This window comes from Halyomorpha halys, unplaced genomic scaffold (assembly GCF_000696795.3).
Source record: "Halyomorpha halys isolate HHAL.00 unplaced genomic scaffold, Hhal_1.1 Scaffold996.1, whole genome shotgun sequence".
NCBI classification, from domain to species: Eukaryota; Metazoa; Arthropoda; class Insecta; order Hemiptera; family Pentatomidae; genus Halyomorpha; species Halyomorpha halys.
Genome location: NW_027109983.1, coordinates 161,353 through 188,175, shown reverse-complemented (window position 1 = coordinate 188,175; position 26,823 = coordinate 161,353). Strand labels below are relative to the sequence as shown.

General features: G+C 30.7%; 1 protein-coding gene across 1 annotated transcript in view; it reads left to right on the top strand.

The window, feature by feature from the left end:
- Positions 1–26,823, top strand: part of LOC106687674 (calcitonin gene-related peptide type 1 receptor) — a gene marked incomplete at its 5' end in the record, with an annotated part of 213,382 nt that overhangs the window by 82,440 nt on the left and 104,119 nt on the right. The window contains 2 exon segments of the mRNA XM_067048130.1: positions 2,367–2,473; positions 5,319–5,410. Coding sequence (XP_066904231.1) covers positions 2,367–2,473; positions 5,319–5,410 — 199 coding nt within the window.

Here is a 26,823-nt window from a genome sequence, read left to right as displayed (position 1 = left end):
TTATTTATTTATTATGGGTTAATTCATTTTGATTATATAAAATATATGTTTTTTTAAGTTTTAAATAAACCAATTGAAAGTATTAGGAAAACTTGACAACTAATGACAAAAGCTGGTGGAGACACATAAATCGAATCTTTAAATACCATGAGATATCAGAGTTGGGTAGAAGTTGTCACATGATTAATTTAATTACATCTTCAATTTTACACGTTTCAGTTACACTATAATTACACTCAGATAACTATTAAATGGTCAAAAACATCAAAAATTATTGCTATTAGAATAACAATCACGCTGAAGTAATTGTAAGAAACAATTACAATTACTGCAATTGTGTAAAAATAATTGCAATTGTGATTCTCAATTGAAATTACTTCTTGACCTCAAGTATTCCAATAACAATTACAATTAAATGTGAATTAACTCATGTGAATAAATCATAATATGTTAATAAATAAATGCTCCAGCGTGCTATCTTAAACTGGACATGAATAATATATTTTTGAGCCATTATAAAGCAGATTTTATTCTGTTTTGGTATCAAGTATGTGTAGTTAAAATTACAATTACTTGTAATTGTTATTTTTTTCTTACAATAACAAGTAATTCTTTAAAGTTTTTTTAAAATTTATTTAATGTAATTTACATCTGTACAAAATTATAAATACAATAGGTAAATTTGTGGAATGTATCATTTACACTTGAGAATCTTGGGAAGAAACCAACCATTGGACCACCAAAGTGGTATCAAGTACAATAAAAGTGCATTAATTTAAATTTGGAGGTCCCGCGGCCATCTTTTTTTCAGACACCTCGGAGGATTATCAGGGATTGTTAAGAATGAGAGATGAAGAACTAATGGGTTAGGACGGGTAAGGAGTTTGGAAAGAAAAAACGAATATCTGTTTTGGTCCAAATCTTCTAGTTAAGGTCTTTGTGGATAAGTTTATTTGTAATGTAACAAGGAGCATCAAGGATTTTGGCTACGGGAGAAATTTGATGATTTGGTACAGCCCAAGAGCTCAATTCCATATGTCCTAATTGGTCTGATTATCATAATGCATAATAATTTTTTGTATAAGTAATTGAAATTTCAATTATAGTAGTTCACCAAGTAATTGCGATTATAATTACTTATAATTGTATTTCTACAATTCTAAATTACAGTAATTGGAGAATAATTGTAAATGTAATTACTTTTTGCCCAATCTGGTATCAGTCCTATTGAGGAAAGATAATTCCTGTAGGTTTTTGAACTGAAAGAAATGCGAAATTTTCGCCTATCGTCTCCAACCTCTCATAGACTAAAAAGACATAGCACACCTAGCTAATGTGCAGCACTTCTTAGATCCATTAATCCTCGTGAAGTATTAGAATAGATTATGAAAACTCTTTTTAAATGTTTAATTTTCTTTACCTTAATTGTTTACTTATTTTGCTAATATCTAATTAATTTATCTATCTTATTTGCGATTTGCACATTTTATTTTATCAGTATTATTTTTTATATATAAGTCTAGAGTTGAGACTGAAGAGACTCATGAAGTGCTTCGGGTTTTTGCTCTCTATCTCCGTTTTGGTGTAGCGAGTTGAGTTGGCACTATCCAACCTCCTTGGTATTTCCTATTCCAAATCTTTAAAATAAAAAAAACCTACCAATATCCTTGACTTTATCACTCTACGTTCATCCATCCAATAAACACCATATGCCAACTTATCAAATAATAAATGCCCTTCCACAGAACCGCCTCCTTCAGCAAATCCTTGGAGTTCTCATCCTATCTCCATACCCAAACCCTTATCCATTCCTTCCTGTACACAACACATGTTCCTTCACCTGCTAAATAACCAAACCTCTACATCAATGTGAGCAACATATATTACTAATATTGTAATATTAGTAATATATAATATAGCCAGTATTGATTACTAAAGGTTTTATGTTATTTTAACATGCTTACTGAAAATTTTTAAATGTTCGCCAGTCTATTATTCATAATGTGTGCATCATGAGTTTATTGTCAGGGGACATTTTTCCCAGAATAAAATCATTTCATTTTATAATATTATCCATTTTATTTTATATTGTTTATTATCATTTATTAACATTTTATGTGCATTTAATGTTTCTATTGAATACAGATTGTATTAATTCAATAAAAGTTGTATACAAAAATGTTCTATAGTCGGATTTATTGGCCTGATATTCTCAATGTGCAACCACTTTTTATGAAAAAATGGCACAAATTTAACAAAATTCTATTTTTACTTTTTTTTATTACTACTATAACATACACATGTAGTATTAGTAGTAGTATTAGTATGTAGACATAAGTTTTCAGGTTTTTTTTATATGATTACAGGTTTCGCTTTTCGAAAATGCATGGACAACGGTTCTTGGTTTCGACACCCAGACACAGGTCAGCCCTGGTCCAACTACACTACCTGCGTGGACATGGACGATCTTGAGGTGAGATTTATATAATAATTTGTCTAATAATTAAGTTAATAAACCCTAATTAATAAGTAAAAATCTATTTAATTGTGCCAACGTTTCTGCCAGAATTACAGGTATTCATTAGGTCTAGGGCAAGATTAAAACCATAATGGATAAAGGGAACTTCAGAATAAACAGAAACATAAGAATACAAAGAATAGATAATATAGGCACATAACTAGTATTAAAGGAAATTTGTAGTATAATATAAAAAAATATTGAAACTTTTTTTTATCTTTATAGGAATTTACAACTGGACATAATTAATTTTCATTCTGTAAATTAGATGAAATTGGTAGCACTCTAATAAAGTTTTTATATCAGCAGGTCTCGTGACCATCTTCTTTTCAGGCACCTCGGAGGATTGGCAAGAATGGAAGAGAAAGCAAGGTCAGAAACTATTGGGTGAGGGAGTTTATAGGGGAGGGAATAATATTTGGTTCGGGTTAGATCGGTTACATATGGAACATTAAGGTCTTTATTTATGATTTTATGCGGGACAAAGTAAAGAGCATTGAGGATTTTACGAAGGATTTTGGATTGTAAGGATTGGACACGAGAGAGATTCGTAGGTTTAGTGGAGCCCCAAAGCTTATCTCCGTATGTCCAGATTGGTCTTATTACAGTCATGTAGATCAGTCTTCTTTAGTGAATTGTAAGTTTAGACCGTTTGTCTAGTAAGTGCTGTAGTATTCGAAATCGACGTGCAGTTTCCTGTCCTTTCAGTCTTGTGTGAGGATTCCAGGTTAGTCGAGTGTCCAAATGTAGTCCAAGTTAGTGGATCTGTTCGACAGGGAACTGTAAGGCAGTCGGTAGGTTTACGACGGTAAAGGTGATTTGATGGGATTTATTTTAATCCTCCAATTACGACACCATTCTTCGAGGGCTGTGATATAGGATTGGAGAGTTTGGGATGCAATTAAAGGGTTATTACTAATTGTGAGCACACATGTGTCATCATAGGATAGTGTTAGGATTGGTTATGATGTCAGCTCTATAGACGATGCAGAGGATGGGATCGAGAATACTACCTTGAGGAACACCAGTGGACTGGGAATAGATGGATGAATAGAAACCATTGTGGTTTACTCGGAATAACCTATCAGTGAAAAAAGGAAGGATGATAAGAAGGGTGGTGAGTATGTGGGAGGTAGGAATTTACGGAGTTTGTAAAGCAGTCCCGGAAATTAAGAAGAAAAGGGGGGGAAAAAATTAAAGATATGAAAATCAACTCCATAAGTAAATACATGTACCAATTGAAAAATATTTAAAATTGAAGTAATGTGAAAAAAACTTACATATGATTAATTAAATATGTAAGTAGGATTAAAGAAGAAAAAAATAAGAAAAAATTAAAGAAACAGATATAATGTTATATAAGCTTAGAGTAGTAAGTAATACGATTAACAGTAATTAGATGTGATGAACATAACTAAATAAAGTGGGTGAGAATGAAAGAATAAGGAAATAGATGGAAAAGATGCTTTGAAAAAATTGAAAGATAGTTAATATATAATTAATGGAGTTATTGGAAAAAAAATTAAAAAGTGATTTAAAAGGCCGCTTCAAGTCCTTTCGATTCAATTTTTATTTCATTAAAATTTATTTATCAACTACTTATTTTTAATATTTAGTTTCACTTAGATAATATTTTTTATAACTTTAGTTTATAATTGTCTTTATACATTACTTCATACGTTGTTTGCAAGCATTTCCAATAACGGATTATCTCGCGTATTTTTGTCATTCACTTGTTTACTGGGTGTTGGAACGTGGCTTATATAACATTATATATACTTCTTTAATTGTGTCATTCTATTAACATATTTAATTAATCACATATAAGATTTTCTTTAAACACTTCTTTCTGTTACTTCAATTTTAAATAATTTTCAATTTTTACATGTATTTACTTAGTTGATTTTCATATCTTTAACTTTATTTTTATTTATTAATTGTTTCTTCTTTCAGTCTTAATTTTAATATTACTATATTCCCACACAGTTTCAATAGCCTTGTAAAGTTGTAATATATATTTCTTTATTTTTTTCTACCTATGGACCCAACTAATCTCTTATCTTCTTGTTTCTGGTTATTCTGTAGTAATCTTGGTTTTAGTTCTTACCCTGATGAAGGTCAGATCTTATGGCCAAAACGTTGATACTAATAATTTAATTTTTACTTATTTGTGTATCTTCACTTACTACAACCCCTCACCCACCTTCTCTCCATATCCAAATTATTAAGTAATTTAAGAATAAAACTTAATTTATAAGATATTAAATATAGTTATAGTTTTGTGTGAATATTGTTATAACATTACCTTTATAGTTTAATGTAACATTAAAGGTAAATAAGTGTGATGTAATTAAAGGATGCGAAACTTTAGCTTAAAAATATGACCTACTTATGAGGTCTTATGAGCCTATAATAATAATTTTGTTTTGTAAAATTAACGATCATTTATTTTTTCTTTGATATTTAACTATTTTTTTAAATTAGGCATGCTATTGCTGTTTTAGTATGAAAGTAAGTTTTACAAAATGAATTTACTTATAAGTATCATGTTAATAATTATTCCAATTATATAATATACCTGTTTTGGATTTTGACTATTAGGAAAACTTTGTAGTATTATATTTCTAATACATTTAAAATTATGACAAAGTATGAGTGATGGTATTGTGTTTAGAACTATGAAGTTTTGTAACATAACATGCGACATAAATAGGTTAAATAAATATTAAGTGGCTAAGAAATTGTTAATATTATTGCATGTTATTTTAAAAATTATTTATTTTTTTTTTTTTTTTTACAGTTTCGTAAGATCGTCAATATCATCTATGTCGTCGGTTATTCTGTTTCGTTTGCTGCTATCGTCATATCTCTCATCATCTTTCTCACATTCAGGTATTATTTTTTAATACCATTAATTATTTTATTGTATTACATTACATTAGTATTAAATATTATACTAGTGTTAATATCAGTACGCTATAGTATTATTCATAAAAGTCATAAATGGTAACCAATCAATGTAATGTAACAATTTATTCATCTATCAACATTAATGAAGCATCATTTGTTTCAGTGGTTAATGCAAATTTTATTTAAGACTAATAAGCATGTATGTAGCTGAGTTGCTAAGGGTTGTGGTCCGAAACATACAGCAACCACAATAATGTTCTGGTGGTTATTTTATTCTAAGACCATTGTCACTTGTTGGGGTTCTTATTTCTCACTTCAGTTACTTTTTTTAAATGTATTTAGTCACTCTGACTAAAAACTTAAAGTGTTTTTTGTTTTTTACATTTAATCACACCGAATATCATAGTCTCTAAAGTCAATTTTAATCATAAACTTAGTGCAACACATTAATTTTACGTAATTACAATAAATAATTAGATGCTTATTAATTAAAAAATACAGATGTAAGAAATAATTATGCAATGATAAATTAAAAGCTGTGTAATGAAATTACATAATTGAAGGAAATATAATGAGGAGTCTTTACGCCATAAAACGTTATTATCCTTTTTAACAATTAGTCTTTTTAATACACGCCAAAACAGTATTTTTTATTATAAGTGAATAAACAAATGTAATTTTTTTAGTAGGATACTTTTACATCATGAACTTCTGTAATTAACTAAATACCAGTTGTTAACAATAATTAAGGCTAACATTTCATCTAACTTACTCCGGGACTAAACTATTCCGAGACTAAAATATTGTTTTGCGGGCCCCTGTCCAAAGGCAGAGTAAATTAGTTCTCTTTGTCTCATTCCAGAGTTTATCCTTTCTCGAAAACGATTTATTGTTTATTATTTGTAATTGTTTATGTATTTTTATTGCTAATTATTGTTTATGTATTCTGGAACTAATTTTGTAATTAACCTTTGATAATTGTATGAAGAGTGTTTAACATGATAATAGAATGAGAGTTTAAGCAAAATAAATATGTAATTGTATTATATAATTAATAATAATAAAATACAAAGTTGGTAGATAAATGGTAAGTAGATAAATTTTCAAATCCTTAAATTGTACAAATGTATATATAAAATAAATATACACTAATAAAAGTATGAATAGGTGAATAAATATGAGAAAAAATAAAATAGAGGGGGGTTTGTTAAAAAAATAAAGAGTGTAAAAAATATATATAAAATAAGGATATATTAATTATGGATTTTAAATATAAGCAAAATAATTAAAACTGAATTTTAATTAAATTATATTAAAATGTAAATTAGTGATAAAAAAAGTTATTGTTATATGATAAGGTGATAACAGAGTCCTAACCTGCTGAAGGTAGGTTCAGTTTTTAACTTATAAATATAAGTGAAAGAGGGAAAGTGTTTTGTAAAAAAGTTTTAAATCTATGATATCAATTTTTTAAAAAAAAGTTATGTTATTAAGAAATCTATTTAAAAACAAAATTTTATGAAGTTATTATGATATTATTTTAATGATTAATTTATTTTAAAGATGTGACAAGGGCAATTAGCCTGCAATTTTGAGATTTTAAAAAAGCAAGGCAATATTGAAGGTATGGCCAAAGAGATCAGTGTGTAGTTGAAGGAAATGATGTAATTGTTATATAAAACCAAAAAAACTTTTTGAAGGTTGTTTCCTTGAAAATGGCCTGAGGGCCGAAACGTTGGAGAATTTTAAAGAATAAAAGTTGAGAGAAAAAAAGGATCAAAATTGTGTAAATTGATAATGAATAGGAGTTTGTTAATTTATTTAATTATTAGAAATTTCACTCAGTCAAACGATCCAAGATCCTTTCGAGCACTTATTTTATTAAATTCAAAATGTTGATAACCAACGCACTTCCATCATATTGTCCTGTTTTTAAAACAAAGGATTAAAGTAAATTAAAACAGGTTTCGTTATGTTGGCGATTTCTGCGATTACGTGATTTCTATAACTTTCAGAGGTTTCTTGTTCTGAAGGTTCTTAATTTCAATTTTTTTTTATACGGAACCCTAAGCATGCCTCTATCCATAATATAACATATTGCTTATTCCTTACTTAAATAATTCATCCGGCAGTGATAAGAATTGCTTTATTTATGAGCTTATTACATGCGTTATTATATGCATTTTTATGCACAAGCTATCTTCACTAAAGAAACAACTTCTTAGACTCTAAATAAAATTGTTGCAACAGAGGAGGAAATCAAAGGAGTTAGTAGGTTACCTTAGTGACAAAGGGCATTGGACACCCAACTGTAAATGGTAAATAATGATTCAAGACATAGTACGCTATAAAAATAGTATAAAAAGGTGTTTATTAGGGCGTAAACTCCTAAAGTTGGTGCTATAAAAGTAAAGGTTGTAAGTTGTACGTGTAGCTTATAGTGATTCGTTCCTAATCAGGTTCAGTGGGTCTTTCAGGCATATAGATATAGACATATAGATAGAACATATTTACTTAACTGTTTTATAAATCTTATATTACTAATTTTTGTTAAAATTATTTAACGAAATCACAGATCACTACTAACCAAAAATTTAATTAATGTTTGATTAATTAATAGAGGTTGATAGTAATCATATTCAATGTCATTTGGTCACAGGTACTATGGAAGAAAGACGCCGAGCCTGTTTCAATGCTTTGAAAATCAGTTAATCTTTTAATCTGAATGTTAATATTTAAATATCATTGATAAGGGATTTGAAGCACATATTAATTTATTTATTATAATTTAAATTATGCATAAGAAAATCTTTAAACATGAATATCTCATCTACAAAGTCATAACGGATCAACCTGATTAATTAACTTAAGCATTTAGACACGCTTCGTTCGAGCATTGCTGCTGAGGAAGAAAGATGTCAAACCTATCTTATTACCATGAATCACTTTAAATAACATTTAATTTAAATACTGATTGTTTAAATATAATCAAATGTATTCAATTTAAGTTTTAAAAATTGTTTATTTGATTAATAGTCCAACGTTTCGGCCAATTCGGCCATCCTTAAGGACAATTTTAAATACAAAATTACACTTATATTAAAATATTCAAAAACTTTTTTGCAGGCTATTTTGCCCAGGTCAGTAATTCCAGTCACCCTGTTTTGTCACTCTCCACTAAAATATTAAATCTTTTAATTACAACCAATTTAACAATATTACACCTTGCTATCTTGTTATGCTTGCTTGATTGTTGAAATTGGATACATTTAATTTTATTTAAACAATAATTGCAGTTTCAAGAAAGTGAAAAAATTATAAATAAATGAATGCTAATGTTCACATTCCATTAATAAACTAGTTACAACACGTAATAATTTATTCATTACAACCTAAATAATTCATAAAAAAGGCAAATCTTCCGACCTGAATATATCCTTAACAAAGCGTAAACGGACAAATCTACTGATGAAATTTTTGTTTTGTTTCGAGTTTCTTAATTCATATGTTCAGTTTTGGCACCTATACACTATACACCTATCATTAGTAAATAGTGAATGGTAGCTAAAATAAAAATGTTAAGGAATACATGTCATTAAAACCTAGATTTAAACAGGTGTACAGCCCAATTCCACAGGTCAAGTGATCATAATGTATACATAAGTACGTAATTACGGTTAACTAGGATTGAAGAGAATACTGATGGAATTTACCTTCTGTAGAATTAGTCCTTCATGTAATTATTAGCTACGTAAAGGCATTTAATTGGTCGAATAAAAGTTTCTCTGACGTAACGTTTTGCTAATACAAAGCAATTGGACACGAAGAAAAGGTTCATGTTGTTTTAGTCATTTAATGTTAGACCTTATCTCGTATAAAAGGATGTTATTATAGAACAGAACAATGTTATTATAGAAGCATACGATAGGATAGAAATTCGTAAAAAAATATGAAAGAGCTGGATTATTTTATAGGTTTTTTTATAGCTTTCTTCAATCTATATATAATTACTCCCAAGATAGGGATGCATTAGACCTCTATTCTGAGTTTGTGATGCGGAGATCATGAGCTTGGGATGTTTTCCTGTTTAATTTTTTTTGAAAACAGTATTTGGGTAATTGTCTTGAGGAGCTGACATTAACCATCCAATCGACAGGCGGGGTCCTGGATCCTGGCACCATTAATGTGCCAATATTTCTCAGAAGCCGGAAAGTACTTTTTCTGCTCAATACATACTTACTGAACTCCCTTAAGTCCATCAGTAGAGTTTCAAACAACTATATCTCTCGCTATTTTTTTTGGTCCCTGGAACCCTACTCATTAATTTTTATTTTTATCAAAAATTCGTTTTTATTTCCTTTCAATTTGAGATAATATTTTTGTTTTAATACGAGTATATATACGAGTTAATGAAGCTCCTAAAAAAAAGATATTTTGCCTGCTTTGACGAGGTCTACTGTGTAGTTAAGGATGGATCGACAACATATGCGGATATTGTAGCTTTTCCTCAGAAGATTGGCAATCATACTGGATCTCACCATGAGATATAAAAATAACGACCTTGATTGGCAAATAGAGTATATCTACGATAAATGTATCCTTCGGAGAACGAGACTTCAACGTGAGAGGCCTCGGAACGGCCCATGGAACGATTCCCAGCTACTAGGAGCTTCATGGAATAACTCGGTGTCGATGTCCAGGACGTGGCTAGGATAACAGAGAATATAATACTCGACTCCCTGGGAATCATCCACCACCACATGCATGGGAATTAATGAGTAAGGGAGTTATCCAGAGGAGGGATGGCATGCATACATTGCATATCTTGTTTGTTGTTTTATTTATTACTTTATTATTTTTATATTTTTAATATTCGTTATATAGGGTAATTTTTCGATCAAATGAAATAAAAATTGTGAAATGGAAGGAAAAGAAAAAAAAAAAAAGGAATAAATTGAAAAACTTGTATTTAGTGTGTAGACTGATATTGATTGTAAAAGAAAACTGGAAACAAGTTTTCTTTCTATTTTATTATATCATATAAAAATATGTAATTTGTATATGTCCGATCACGGATTGATTAGTATGCTTTGTAATGTAGCGACCCAATGTATTTGGGCAGCACGAATGAATAAAGCATTTCTTTCTCTTCTCAACATTGAATATTTCAAAAATAGATTTTTATTTGGATAAAAAATAAATGAAACCCACAGCAGCACAAACTCCTGTCGAATATTCATAAATCGTTTGTACAACGTGACAGAAAACCATATTAAAGCGAGAAATTAAAACAAAAATTAAAATGTGCCCGTAATATCTGAAAGAAACAATTAGCGTTTTACCTTTGACCATAATGGCTCTAAGAAAAATGAGAAGAGATTTGGAAAAGGGGTTTCACATGCAAAAATCTTAAGTCACGCGACTTATGCATAGTACAAGCTTATAATGTATACAGTGAGTGCATTAATCGGTATAATTTCACTTTATATTTTTTAGGAAGAATATTCCCCTATAATAATTAGGATTTTCTTAAATAATTTGTTCTCATCTGTAAATATTGTATTTTTTAATAATTCTAATTCTAAAAAGTAAAAACTGGTTAATTATTTTTTTAACTTTTTATCTTCTAATAATTTCCATATAAATCATTCATAACATAGTAAATTTTTCTTGGCCCCATCAAAAATGTTAAATTATTGGCTAACATTCCTTTTTTCCCTTTATTGTAGTATCAATAAAAGAGACATAAGTAACTAATGATTAATTCAGGAGGATCAGTTCCTAATGTGGCAAAGGATTTTTGAAAAAGTTTCTAAACCAGTCCTGGGTGAATAATACATTAAATACAATACATTAAATACATTAGTATTTATTCACTGAAATGTTAAAGTGTTAAAGCCACTTCAGATTGATGATGGAAAGCTTTAAAAAAAGAACAACAAAAAAAAAAAAACTGGCTCGGAATATAAACAATATAAAATGAAAGAATAAATAAAATCAATGCATACAATAAAACACTGCTGGTCGGACTCCGATGGGTCAGAGACGATGTTTTCAAGTACGATTCCTCAAACGTTGGTGGGCCCGCGTCTATACGGCACTCTAATAACAATGTACTCAGAAAGAGTCTGGTGACGATATCTAGTGAACTACACAATGGCGAATGGGTTATTGATATTAATCCGTAGGATATTGTTTTGTTGCTAGGCAAAATAATCCTTACTGCCCGTTATTCATGCCAGCATATAAACATTATAACACCAGTATAAATATCTTTCTTTTAAAATAAAAGAAACTTCTAACAAAATAGAGATATTATTAAATTTATTTATTACTCATTATAAACACTCTGACTATTTACAAATTAATACAATGTGGTGTGAACATTCAGGGTATAAAGACAATATTATACGGTACTTCTAAATCTAAATAATGGAATTAGATTTTCCAATAACCATTTAATAAAGTGAATAAATAAATATTGGTTTATTTATTATAATAATTTATTATAATATGTGATTTGTCACTGTTCAGTCATTAATTGTCTTTCTCTCAACCAGTCAGTCTCTCGGCGTCAATTCAAGCTAAATTTTGATTCTGAAATTCAGCTTCCCTTCATGAAATATTTAGAAAAATGAAAGTGAAAAGAGTGGTCAATTTGTAAATAAAAATTTACATCGAAAGAGATTGGAAATGAATTAAATCAATTTAGTGTTTAATTGCTTTCGCGAGGACTGGTGATAATGCAATCTCGACGCAACTTGAATTGCATACAGGAGGGACCCATAGGTAGGCAATTACTCTGGTCATTAGACCGTGCATTGGTGCATGTTGCAGTTTTATGATTGTCAGTTAAATTTCAGTTTTAAACTGAACGAGTCTCCCTACAGAAAAGCAAATGATACTTCTATTTATTTATTTTTTATAAATCGTGAGTTTCTTCTGGTTATGAATATTTAATTTGCTATTTATAAACTTAAATCTAACTGAAGTTTTATATAAATTCGAGCTCGTAACAATATCTTTTGTGTTTGGGTAATGTAACTCTGGTCCGTTCTTTGACAACAAATGAGTGGGGCAAAGCCTCTTATATCTCTACACAACGAAATCCATGTAACTATGAACGCTAGAAGTTTAACTTATCCTTCGGCTTTGTTTGTTCGGTATTGCAAAGAATACAATAAATTTTCTTAATAAATAATTAACCCTTTCAGTGCCGGGGAAAACGAGTTATCTATACGGAGATAAATGGCCGAATTTCACGATTTTCCAAAGGTTTGGAAAACGGTTTTTAAAAATCAATATTTACATAATTCAAAAAGCAGTTAATAATATATAAGGAATAAAATAATGAGACTAATTTTACTAAATTTAGTAATTTAAGGCTTCTGAAAAGAGTTATTAGAAATTATTAGACTTAAATAACATTGAAAATTACTTTCTTCTTTTACTAGAATTGAAAATTCAGAACTTTTAATGAATTTCGTGGAGTTACGTGACAGAATGATTAACTCCATAAATTTAGTCTTCATATTTTCAATATTGAGTCTATAGTAATAAGCATAGAATAATAAAACCATCTTCAAAAATCTGTTGTTTGGTGTCGCCAAACTTCATTGGTCATCAACGCCATTTATATTTTATTTAATTTTGCTAATATTCGTTAAATTTTATTTATTTTTTAATTTTTTTATTGGCAGTTCGAAGGCGTTACTTTTGAAATAAGATAGGAGTGAGTGAGCCTCGTGTGACCTATTCTCAGCCTAGTCAGTACAACTTCCTCTCTACGGTGTTTGCGACTGGAGGTACCTTAGGGCTTCACATCCTTTTTAATAATTTTTAATAATAATTTATTCATTGGGATTTCGTTCCTCAAAGATTTCCATTCATCTTTGACTTCCTTTACAAGAGGCCTGCTCATCTCTGACGGAGTTAAAATTGCTTTACCCCGTCCGGAAGCGCGAGTGCTTCTCTTGCAGCGAGATCGGCTAGTTCATTCCCTGCGATTCCTACATGGCTTGGAACCCATATAAATGTTACTGACATACCCATATTGTGTAGAGTTTTTAAGTGAAAATGGATGCAGGAAATTTTCGGATACAAAAATCTGTTGTATTTCACTGTCCTCCAATCCACATATTTTCTGGAGCCATGAAAATTAATCATAATGAAAAAATTACAAAAGATTCTCAATATCAATCTTACCATTTTATGACTAACAAAAAAAAATTTTAAACATCAATAAACAAATTATCAGAATGTCTATTTTTATAAAATGTTATATTTTTTATTATTATATTATACTTTTTCAAAAGAAAACAATAAGAGAATTTTCCAACGAGGAATATTATTAAACATAATTTTTCTGAAAACTGTTGAAATTTGAGTCTGTCAAGTGAAAGGCTCAATTAATTTACTGCCTACAGAATAGTTTAACAGAAATTGATTTTTAGACCTGATACATGGTGGTATCTTGACGAGCGGAAAATTCACCATCACCCCTGTAAATAAAATGAATTTTATTAATCTTTTCCATATAACTTCTAAGACTTCAGTTTGAGTTTTGTGTCATTAGTGTGCATAAGCTATGTAACTTAGTCAGGAGCTTACTTCCACAATAACTTTTTCTAAATTTCTACTTCAAGAACTTACTACCAGTGGATTATGGACCATTAAACTTCAAACCCTTGAAGATAGTAACCAATTAATTCCGGGAAAGCGAGAATGTAGAAGGGATTTAGGTCAAGCTTTCTAATTAACCTGCCGATGACAGCTCATTACTTAAGAAAAAGGACAAAGAGTCAGTTGTCGGCATCGATATCTTTTGAGCAGTTAAATTGTCTTTCAGGGGAAATGTTAGAACTTTGAGCTGGATCATTGAGTGGTTAGATCAATTTCTGTTATTTGTTCAGAGGATGCTCGAAATGGCGAATCTCAAGGAGTTCGAAAAAAATTTGTTTCATCCAGAGATTTATTACACTGAGGTTTTTGATGGATGGACTATGTCGACCTTTGGATGGATACAAATATTACGGGCCTATTAATGAAGGAAGTACTGTTGAGATCTTTATTTGTTAATTATTTAATAATAAAAGTGAAAAACCATGAGCAATGCATTGATATTTTGATATTGCACTATAGTACTAATGTCATCATATTCCTGGTATTTTTTAAAAACCACCAGATCCTTTAATTCCCATCACTGTATTCTATACTCTCGATAAGCCATACACGTGTAAAACTTCAAAACAGTTCAATGACTTTACTCAAGAGCTCACTTGGATTTTGCTTGAAAATTGCTGGAAATAACTTCAAACTAACCTTCTCTATGACCAATCAATGCATACTGAGTCAAATTGTAGTGACAGACTGCTGCGTCTATTTACACGTTCTCACTTGTTACGATTCGCAGAAATTGATGCCGGCCGGCACTATCCATCCAATCCGACTCCAACTCCAATTTACACGCAAGAATAAATCGTAACGATGAAATCGATGCACTTATCGTGGCGTGTAAACCAAGCTTTAGATTTATCTTCGATATTCCCAGACTTTCTCATATATATCACTATTATTCCGAGAAAAAATATTTCAATTCTTTAGAATCTAAAAATCTTTCTAAATTAATGACTTTTTCATCTGCGTTCAAACTTCCTGTTTAATACTAAATCTCATCCCACTGATTGTACATCTCTTCCCATAGGCCTGCTTCCTTTAGAAACCATTGATTGTTCGAGTTACCTCATTTTAGTATTCTCAACCAATAGATTTCTCCTTTGCATTATTTCAATGTCATCCAGTCAATTATCGATTTTCTATATACTTATGACTAATAAATATCCATGTAAGCTGACATAAATATGTATTTTTTTCTTTTTATCTCATGTTCTTATTTATGTTATTATATGTTTTAAAGTTCACATACTGAAGGATTAAAATAAAGTCCAATAAATCCCACTAATCACATTTACCCTTCGACGTAAACCCATGACCTCTTGCCCTACAGTATCCTTTAATAATAACCCACTTATTCCTGTCGAACAGATCCGTTACGTAGGACAACATCTCGACAAACGACTGACATGGAATCCTCATACAAGACTAAAAAGACAAGAAACTGCTCGTAGATTCTGACTATTGCAACATTTACTAGACAAACGGTCTAAATTGCCAATACATTACAAAAGACTGATCTACATGACTATTTAAGGCCTATCTGGACATACGGAGTTGAGCTTTGGTGCTCCACTAAACCATCAAATTCTTCCAGAATCCAATCCTTACAGTCCAAAATCCTTAATGCTCCTTACTTTGTCACAAATCTAGTCATCCATCAGGACCTCAATATTCCATATGTTGCCGATTTAGCCAGAACCGGATACCGTTCCTTCCATAATAAACTTCTCAACCACCCAAATCCACTTGTTTCTAACCTGGCTTCTCCTTCATTACCTAATAATCCTCCTAGGCGTCTACTATTAGTGGGTTGATTCTCCACATGTTTGTATCATGTCACTATGTCACCTACAGCAAATTTACTTGTTGTATATATGTGTATACAGTTGTAAATAACAATAAATAAATTATTAAAAAAAAAAAAAAAAAAAAAGTTCACATGATGTTGAAAAATGTTGCTAAAAATTGTTAACATTATTACTGATTTCCTAATTCTCTATATTGAAGGAAGAATTAGCATTGTAGTGATGATTTTCAAGCTATAAAACAATTCTTCAATAATAATTTATAAAAAAAAAGAAAGAATCTATTTAGATAACAATTTGATCAACTATTTCTGCTGTTTTTCAATACATTGAACTGAAGTAAACCAAAGAAAAGAGAAATCCATTGCCGATGCGAGGCAGTGAGGCAGTAAGCTAATTCTTCTGAAAGTAGCTTTAGAATTAGGTCCTGTACGGATACCAATTCCACGCAGGCCTGCTTCCAATTTGGCCTTTTTTCTCCTTTCTATTTCAGAGCGTGTCTCGCATCAATGTCTGCCCTATCATTTTTCTCTGTCTTCCTCCGTCCACTCTTCCAGCTTTCTCGTTGAAATAAGATGTTAATTCCTAAAATATTAACAAGATATTTATTTTTTTTTTATATCACTTCCAATAATCTACTGTCATCAAAATATGATAGTGATATAATTATTATTATTTATTAATATAATTATTTATTCTGCAGTCAAACAAAATAAATTGAAAATGAAACTCCCTCGATAAAAAATTAACTATCGAAAAGATATTTTCATTATTCAACATACACATTGTTAATAACATCCAGTCCTTACATATCGAGTGGAGACATGGCCAATGGCAAATAAAACGTATCATAAGTTCGCCACATTCAAGTGATATTTTTTATGTGATAGAAATAGAAATCAACTTACGAATTTTGACATGCTGTTGAAAGAATGTAAGAGAAACCAAAATGTTTAAAATAAATTTGAGGATGGCTCTTTGACAATGAACTATCAGGTAAGCCAGAAGGGCGATTTCTTCTTCTTGAGGGTACCCTGCCCTCTTAAGCTCCGCCAGAAAGATTATCTTGTTAAGCTACACATGCAATAAGATTATTCCAGTTTAACCTTCGAGGTTAAAGATCTAATTTTATTGATTCCTTGAAGCCGTTTTAAGTTTATTGTTATGAGGATATCTTTAAATGATTGAAACCTGTATAATAATGTCAATAGCTATGATCATTTTAAATTCTCCAAAGAATATAAAACTATTTATTGATGAAGGTACTCTTAGAAAATAAAATGTGTACTAGCACTTTATTCAACATATATCGTACGTTGGAAATCTTTTTGGTATCAAAGCACTAGGAGTAAACTAAACATTTTTAAAAAGACGTTTAGCCCTGGGGTTCCTCCAGCCGAAAATGCCGTAAAGAGGAGGTTGTACTGACCAGACTGAGAATAGGTCACACGAGGCTCACCCACTCCTATCTTATTTCAAAACAAACGCCTCCGAACTGCCAGTATTGCAACAACAATCTGACAATAAGCCATATTTTCCAACAATGCCCATATTTCACACCACACCTCATAGCTTAGGATTAAACCCAGATGTTTCAAAAACCCTCAGAGATGATGATAAAACAATAAAATTAGTATTTTTTTTTTTACTTCTTTAAGAAGTTTGTCGGGGGGTGCGGTCAGGAAAGAACAACACAAATAAACAAAACCATATTTATTTATTTGTTTTGTTTATTTATGTTGTTCTTTGCTGACCGCACCCCCCGACAAACTTCTTCAAGCATTAATCTACGGTCAACTATCTACACCTCATTATTTTTTTTTTAAATCAAAAGGTTTACTGACACACATGACATCGAACCGACAAGACAATATAAATAAATAATAATTAATTTTTTTAAAATAATTACGATCAAGCAAAATTAAATAAAATATCAATTTTGTTTCGCCACTAAATAAAACAAACAACATGTATCAAAATGTTGAAGCAGTACAGACTATAAACATTTTTACAGCCATTCCTTTGAAAGGATCCCTGCTCTAGCAAATAGGCATGGTTCTGCATATGTACATGTATATGTCATAATTTGCTAACTATTTTTCTATTTTATGGGTTTGGAAGAAAGAAAAAAAAACTTCAAATTATTTTTTGTTCAACCATCGACGAGCTATGAAATTTTTATATAGTACATGAGCCCGATCCATAAAGGACCACATTAATTTAAATTTTTTTCTGTTGTAATTTAACCAATAAATTATAAACTACTGCATCCTAGCTGATGAGTTATAAACAAAGGAACAACAAGAAAAACTAAGATTAAATTAACATTAAATTATGTGTCGAATTAATTCTACAACTTAATAATGCGGTGAAGTGGTCTGGTCATAAACCAAGTGCTCTGGTTGCAATTGGACTTTATAGCACTACAGACCAGGAAACACGACCATAGCCGGTGTGTATACCGGAGCAGGTGGTTAACGACCGATTCCACTTAATCGAAGGTAAACCACTTAAGGACGGAATTAAATGTTCATTATTTTTACAATTACTTATTGTAAAAGAAATTTATTAGACCATTAACTAATAAATAATGCCAGGGAATCATGATTTTCCCTCACGTCCCCATTAACATGGTAAAATCAGATAAAACAAGAATCGACGTGAATCCATCGACTAAATATGACTAATCATAACACCAAATATAATTAGAGGGAATCTCAGCTTTCCGTACCGCCCTCAATATTTCATCTTTCTCATATTAGAAAAAATTACTAATATTGATTATAGACTAATTTTAAAATTTGCTCGATATAAATAAATATTTCTACATGTTATAAGTAAATCGAAGTACATTAAAGAATAGAGGGAGCGGGGAGCTCAAGCACTGTGCTACTAGCTCCAAGGGGCCCAAGGATAAAGTGAATACTTTTTAGTCCGTAAAAATCTGACCGAACAACCTCCTTGCACAACCGTTGGTCTAGCAACAGTACTTCCTTACAAATTACCGTACCTCTAATCCTTCATGGACTGTTGTGGTAAAGATTTAATTAATATATGTTTTAAATGTAAAATAAGCCTGTCTCTAATCATCGGATTTCGGAGACAGGGCAAGAAGGGTAGATTCTTCTATTAATTTTGGTATTACCCCCCTCCCCCCCAAAAAATTACAACATCGTCGTCGTACATCGATTGATTGACGAAAAACGAAAAATAGCTAAAATTTCGTAATACGTTACTTTATCAAACTAGTTATAGGTTATAATAAGATAATATATAGTATAATAAGAGTTTAAGGACCACCACAAATGCATCTTCGTATCAAGTGTGGTATAACTCATTTTTAAACTTATTTGAAGATGTGTGTTTTAGGGGCTGGGTTTTTTGCTTCGGAATTCTGTTCGGGTTTCAATCTATGCAAAGTGTGGGTATTACCCATATACTAGAAGAACCTGGAAATCGTCACCTTGTATAATGTTGTTTTTAAAAAAGTTTTTTGGGTTCTTAAATAAGTTCTGTTCCAAAAACCTTTGATAAGTTATAACTTTGATAAATAAAAAATAAATATCGATAGAATAAACTGTAGAAAGAAATTTTTTAACAGTGATTTAAAAACTTGCCTTCATTATGAGACCTGTATTGTTTTATTGTTTCATAGGTTAAATTTATTAACCTGGATAGAATAGCCACGAAAAGTTTTCAATTGTTGGATCTGAGGTATGAATTTACATTTAAGATATGCTAATTAATTAATAATATTAATGTTTGTTAAAATGAATGTATAATAAAAACTATTATTTAATAAATTGTAATTGAGTACGGTCAGGTTGGCTGAAACGTAGGGCATTTAAAGCAATAAGGAGTATTTGAAACTTGGATACAAATTATTTTATTTAAACAATAAACCCAATCTGGAAGAAGTTATAAGATTATATATAAAGTATTATTATATAAAATAATACAGGTTAAGTATTATAATGTACAGTAAATGTACAGGTTAATGCACAGGTTATTTTATTTTATTTTATAAAATAATACTTAACCTGTACAATAATTATATATTAATTTTATTCTCGTTAACAACGTTTCAACTAAACATAAAATAAATGAAATTCTCAAATAAATCTTTGGCATACGACCATAAATGGTAGGTCGGGGATGGATAGAATTGCATTCAACCAATGCCATAGAGTGGATTGAATGAGATAGGCGGATTTCAGCCAATCTAGAGCTCAAGTATAATATATTTAGTGCTGTCTTTAAATATGCTGTGACATTTATATTACAGGGACAGTAATTATTCAGTAAAAATTTCTATATGATCGATCGTTTCGTGATTTGTAGGAATAGGACTCAGTTAATTATAATTATCGGGGGTATCTACCATTTTACATAATGTGTAATGAATACGTTTGGAATCGTGACAATTATCGTTTTAAGGCACATTGACAACGTAAAAAATGCAGGCAGAAATGCACTATCACTTAGTTCTGGTATTTCAAGACCTGATCTGGAAAAAATATTGTAAATTTAAAAACGAGAAAAGAATTCAAAATTAAGTCCGCCTAAAGTTTTTATTGTTTCTAGGTATTTAGGTTAAAATAAATATATAATAACCGTGAAGGAAATATATACTTTCTGAGCTATGCGCAAAAAATTCTTAATTTTTTTTTTTTTGAGAAATCGGAATAGCATATAACCTACCCGAGAAAATCCTGAACATTTAGCAAAACGCCACAATGGAATTAACGATAAACGGAAGCACATAAAATATCAATAAACAACTATTGATTCTTATATATTAGATAAGATGATTATTCGTAATTAATGTATTTCCGGGTGACCTACAGCAACCAAAAGGTTGAATTGGGGCTGCCATAATATAGGCAATAATAGCGCTCCATGTGGCCAACAGTCAAAACTCACCTCTTGGAGCGCTCTCTTTGGCAAGAAGTAACCCGGGATGAAAAAAAGTCATCTTGTCTTCTACCAGAAGCAATTCTTCTTTGTTCATTCCAAAAATCTACCACGAGTGAGTAGAATTCCTTGAGTAGTTCCTCGAAGCAGAGGAGAGAGAGGCACAGGAATGCGGAGAGAAGAAGGGAAGCATGAAGTAAGTCCACCTAGCAATAGTTAACATCCACATCTTCATCAACCATCTGATTATATCTACAATTTTCCATAGCCCAGTCATTCAAAATTAATTAACACTTTTAACCATATATGTTTTATTTCGTCCACCCCCTATACCACCTGTAACTTAGATAATAGAATTTTATTTTCATTCAATCAGATTTTATTTTTCAATTATATACTCCACTAAAATCCAACTAGTCAACCCAAAGTGAATGTGTGCCTGGCATTCAGTTGAAGGCATACTTCATACAATTTTTTTTTCAATACAGGCTAATTGCCCGCATAAACGATACAATTATGTAATTTCAATGCATCAAAACCTATTTTTAAACTTTTTTTCTTAACAAAACATACAATCACTATTAAGAGCAAAACCCAGCTTCAACTTCATAAAATTATGTTTATTTTACTATTTGTTTTTTTATCATGAGGTATGTTTTAAAAAGTAAATATTTTGTCCACCCATCTCTCTAGGTTTAGTAGTAAATTATTGAGAGGGACAATTTAAAAAAAATACTGCAATGTGAAAAAGACTTTTTACATTAATTTCGATCATTTACTGACTTATACTACTTCTATTTCCTTTGTCAGTTTTGATAATGCTGAGAGGAAGGTTGAAACATAGCGGGTCAGCGAAACCGTCTTTGTTCAAGGGAGCATTAACAGGGAGTAATGACAGTAATAATAGGCAATAATAGTTTGGACTAATTACTGTAAGATGATTTCCAACTTGAGATAATTAACAGAGCACGATTATCTGGAGGAACATCTCAGAATGTTAATTGAAGCGATTAGTGCAGTTCATTGAATCTCATGACGATTTATAGCAGTCTTCAAAATTATTTTATGCTTTAATAGTTGTCTACATGTGAACTCATAAATGTTTGCAAAAATAAAAATAAAAATTTAAATAATTTATTTTTCTATATATTTTTACCATATTCTAACCCCACTTCTATCTGCTGTTTGAGAGCAGTTTCAGGTTCAGAGCGGATTTTTTTTTTAAAACTATCTGAGCACCTTGATCAGCATGATTTATATTCGTCTATAATCAAAGATAAGATAGGGAAAGCATAAATAAAATTAAAGCAATCTTTTGAGACCTGACAGTTTGTACCCGAGTTTATGATTGCTGTTCACGCAGTCAATAGTGGGACAACAGCTGTAGAGTGCTGAGTGTCTCCGGAGTAGCTTTATGTTCAAGAGTGAAGAGGGAGAGATAATAAACAAGGGTGAGTGGTTGGCCAATTCGTTACTCTTAAGGTTAAATACCGTCCGTTAATCCTCGAGGATAAATGTGCCGCTGTAAATACCAAATAAATCTGTACAAGACTTTTAATTCTATTTATTTAACATATTTGAAGTGATATATGCAGGTAAAAATAAATAAAACAAACCCAAAAAAAAAATGGAAGAAAATTATTGATATGAATTATATTTGAATTATTCATATGAGTTTTTAAAATGATAATATTTTTCTGGTAACCGATTGATTATAGACTTCAGTTGATTACTAACCTTTATTTCCGATTTAGAACAAAAAAAAAATTAAAAATTAGCCATCTCCAAGATAGGAATTTTTCAAATTTCAAACAATTAAGGGGGTCCTCCCGTTAACGGTAGTTCAACTAAGAGTGGTTCACACCCTAAGGTGAAAAACATGATACAAACATATGGAGTATCTACCCATTGATAGAACTCCAATAACATTTCTAGAGGAGAAGATCTCGAGGCCATCTTCTTTTCAGACGTCTAGGAGGATTATTAGGTAATGAAGGAGAAGCCAGATTGAAACAAGTGGATTTGGGTGTTTGGGGAGTTTATCATGGAAGGATTGATATCTGGTTCTGGCCAAATCGGCAACATACGAGACATTGAGGTCCTGATGAATGACTTGATTTGTGACTATGTAAGGAGCATTAAGGATTTTACGAAGGATTTTGGACTGTAAGGATTGGATTCGGAAGGATTTGATGGTTTAGTGGAGCTCCAAAGCTCAACTCCGTATGTCCAGATAGGCCTTATAATAGTCATGTAGATCAGTCTTTTGTAATGGATTACCAGTTTAGACCGTTTGTCTAGTAGATGTTGAAATAGTCGGAATCGACGAGTAGTCTCCTAGGATTTTAATGATATATTAGAGCATAATAACAACATTACACATATTAAGAAAATAGATACAAACTTTCAATCAGTATTTGGTTTGGACAGTAAACGGTTAAATAAATTTACAACCTTAAAAAAAAAGGTATATTTATCTTCAAAGTTTAACAGATGATAATTGAACTTGAAAGTTCAAAGTACTGAACAACATCTTATCCTTTTTAATTTGTGTCTCTCCTTCAACCCAGGTAGTTACTCTATGAACGCTTAGCATTCTACTTGTGATACCGTAGTTTCTCTCTTGAATTCGTGAAGACCAGCCATAAAACCATATTAAAATGCTTTTGTTAATCCAGATTCTTAAGAATTTGGAGATAATGTAAAAACAAATTCTGAGCTTGGCCTATCGACATTGAACTTGACATTGAAACTGCTTTATCAGAATCCGTTCCCGAATTATCCCAAACTGGGCTCTAACACTCCGTAAGGATCCATTCAGTCCTAAGCCGACGAGATTTTGCAAATGGTATCTTCCTAATCCTTTGTCGTTAACTTAGCTATTCCCCTCCCTTACTTAGGCTGATCCTATAGATTCGAAATGAATTGTTCCTAAGCTTACTAGTAGTATTTTGTAGAACAGATCCGCTAAGCCGTGGATAATACAATTGCATTTACGAGATCGGCTTGTAAAGGATCACTGATTTTTTTTTCAAATGGTCCCCTATTTCATCTCGAATATTGCGTTCACGAATCTCAATTGTTTTTCAGACCCTTTTATCTTGGTTATGGATATTAGATAAACCTTTTTGTGCAGTAACAGCTGGAATAGAGAACAATATTTTTTATATTATTATTCAAACGTTTGCGTTATGATCTCAATATTTTATTTGTGAACCGATTATTGACTTAAAGTATCATTCATTACTTTAATTTCATCCTTTTGAATTCTTAATTTTATAAAATTTAATTATTGATATCTGTTATGATATAATTTTTTAGTTCCTAGTTATGGATATATTTTATTGGGTTTTTTTTTTTTGGATTTTTTCTATTAGTGACAGTTAAATTCATGGAATATTGTGTAATTCTTTGTTTATCGTATAGCTTTATGAACCTTACATCTCAGATTTTCTTCAAATTTTGTAAATATGTTATTTAAATATAGACTTGAAAAAATATGAAAATTTATTGAGATATGCCAACTTGTTTTTACATTACAGATATGTTTAATTTTCATAATTGGGCTGATAAACAGAGAACAACGAGTTTTGGAATTGCTGCAGATGCTTCCCTTATAAAGTTACAAATATGGGATAGACATCATTTTATGGTATATTTCATGCCATTTCAGATGATATGCATGCAGATGCAACACTGTATTGGTTAATTTTTTTTGAAACCTAATTAATTTTTTTTTTAATTTTCCAAAAAGTACATGTTTAAAATTTTTCAAATATTTCAAATTCCAAGAATACATTGTATAGATGTGAATCACAGGGCAATATATAAATGTTAGATGAAGATGGGTTCTATGTCCAAATTTATGAGAGTTGATAAGAATTTAACTTTTTATTAGTATTAATTATTAAAGCCATGATAATATTAAAGTTTTCATAAAAATAAACATAATCCAGAAGTGAATAACTTGTATTCTTTGCCTTGAAGGTGGTCCACAAGATTGGCTGAACCGCCGGGTTTAAAAAATAAACTCTTTTTGTCTACTTTTTTTTCTGCTACTATTATATTAAAATTACTATAAAAAAAAAATGATAATGATACAAAAACACCACTCTGTTACATTCTGTATCACCTAAACATGTAATGTTATAGGCTGGTGACAATCAGTAAATATTAACAAAAATGTTGTCTTCCAATAACCTGATTAATAGATAATTGTTACATGTAATAAAGTTGACTACCAATCCATTGTTGTTTATGCCGATAGGGTTAAAAGAATTTAGTCAAATTAAATTTAGATCAGAAAAATTAAAAATTAGCCATCTCCAAGATAGGAATTTTTCAAATTTCAAACAATTAAGGGGGTCCTCCCGTTAACGGTAGTTCAACTAAGAGTGGTTCACACCCTAAGGTGAAAAAGACACCTGTCTTGTAATCTTTCCTGAAGTATAGAATAAACTGTTGCCTATTTAGTTTTAAACGGGGAGTCTAGCCTCACCTTATCCTCCTGGCTGGAAAAAAAGTTGAGGGTAGAAAGTAGAGCCATGAAGAAGGAAGAAGTGGAGGATTCATTGAGGAGTGAGAATTCTTTGGCTACAGAATTAGCAGAGTTGCCAGACCGAGGTTGAGAACGAGCAGACAGTTTCAGGGCTGAAGAAGATGAAGATCAAGGAGAGGTCATCCAAAGCCTTGGACCAGCTAAACCAGGCCGAGAGAGTATAAAATATTGAAGCAGAAGCGCGTCCCAACACCAACTGTATTGCTAAAAACGTTATTCTTTTCAAGTCACACTAAGAGAGTTCCTTTTTTTTTAATAAGCATTATAAAATAAATATTTTAATTAAATTTAAATTGAAAAACGGCATGAAACCCTCCACTTCCGCTCTCCTTGATCTCTCCACTCCCGGGGAGCTATGAAATATTAGCTTAAAACGGGAAGAGGAAAAGTTTTAAATTGAGCAACATTTAAAAAGCACATTAAACTGAAAAACGGCATGAACGGATAGATTGGTCAATGTACAAAATGTCACAATCTCTTAAGAGGAGATCATAACACAAAAAAAGACAATCCACCCCCGCCGGACCCACCCCGCTAAGTCCCCCGTCTTTACAAATAAGTAAATTAATTTCCAAAACTTAAATACATTTTTTTAAAAGCTTTATGTGTTCATTTAAAGAGAAAACATTTAATTTCCTTATAAGAAAAAACTAAGGACACCTTAAATTTCCATTTTTAATTAAATGGAATTTATTTATTTATGTAACTACAATACCAATTATATTGGAGGTAGTTTAGGCAAACCGTAATTTTGGATACTAAATTGTAAACTAAGTTTTTGAAGGTTAGATAATCATATATTGGAATAAAGATGATAAAATTACATAAATTTGATGTTCCTATAACCTTTTTTGCACAACATGTAATTTTCCAGTAATAGAGCTTTTAAATACCGCTACTCACCCACGGTCATCTCATGAAAAATGAAAATGCACCGACGTGTTGCTACTGTGGAAACGATCTCACCGTTAGGCATATTTTCACTGAATGTATTGCTCACGAATCACATCGGTTCTCTTCAGATTTACAGAAGATGTTCAGCGAAGATCCCACAACAATAACAAAACTTTTTCACTTTCTAAAAATCATTAAAATTTATGATCACATATAGTCTAACTAACAGTAATTGTAATAGTAAATTTGTAAATTTTAATGTAATGTAACTTGTAATGTAATGTAAATTGTTAATTTTTAACTTTCTCACTTTGTAATTATATGTAACTTTCTCATTTTGTAACTTTGTAACTAAATATGTTAATAGTAATCTACTAACTTTGTTAACTCAGCGTAAATGACCCTAGTGGTCGAAACACTTAAATAAATAAATACCGCTTAAAATGTCCATTATAATAATTAGATATAGTGAATGAAAACTACTCTTCCCTATTTATTCATTTAATTAAATCTAATAGGCTGTCACCCCATCAGCAGGTTTCAGCAAA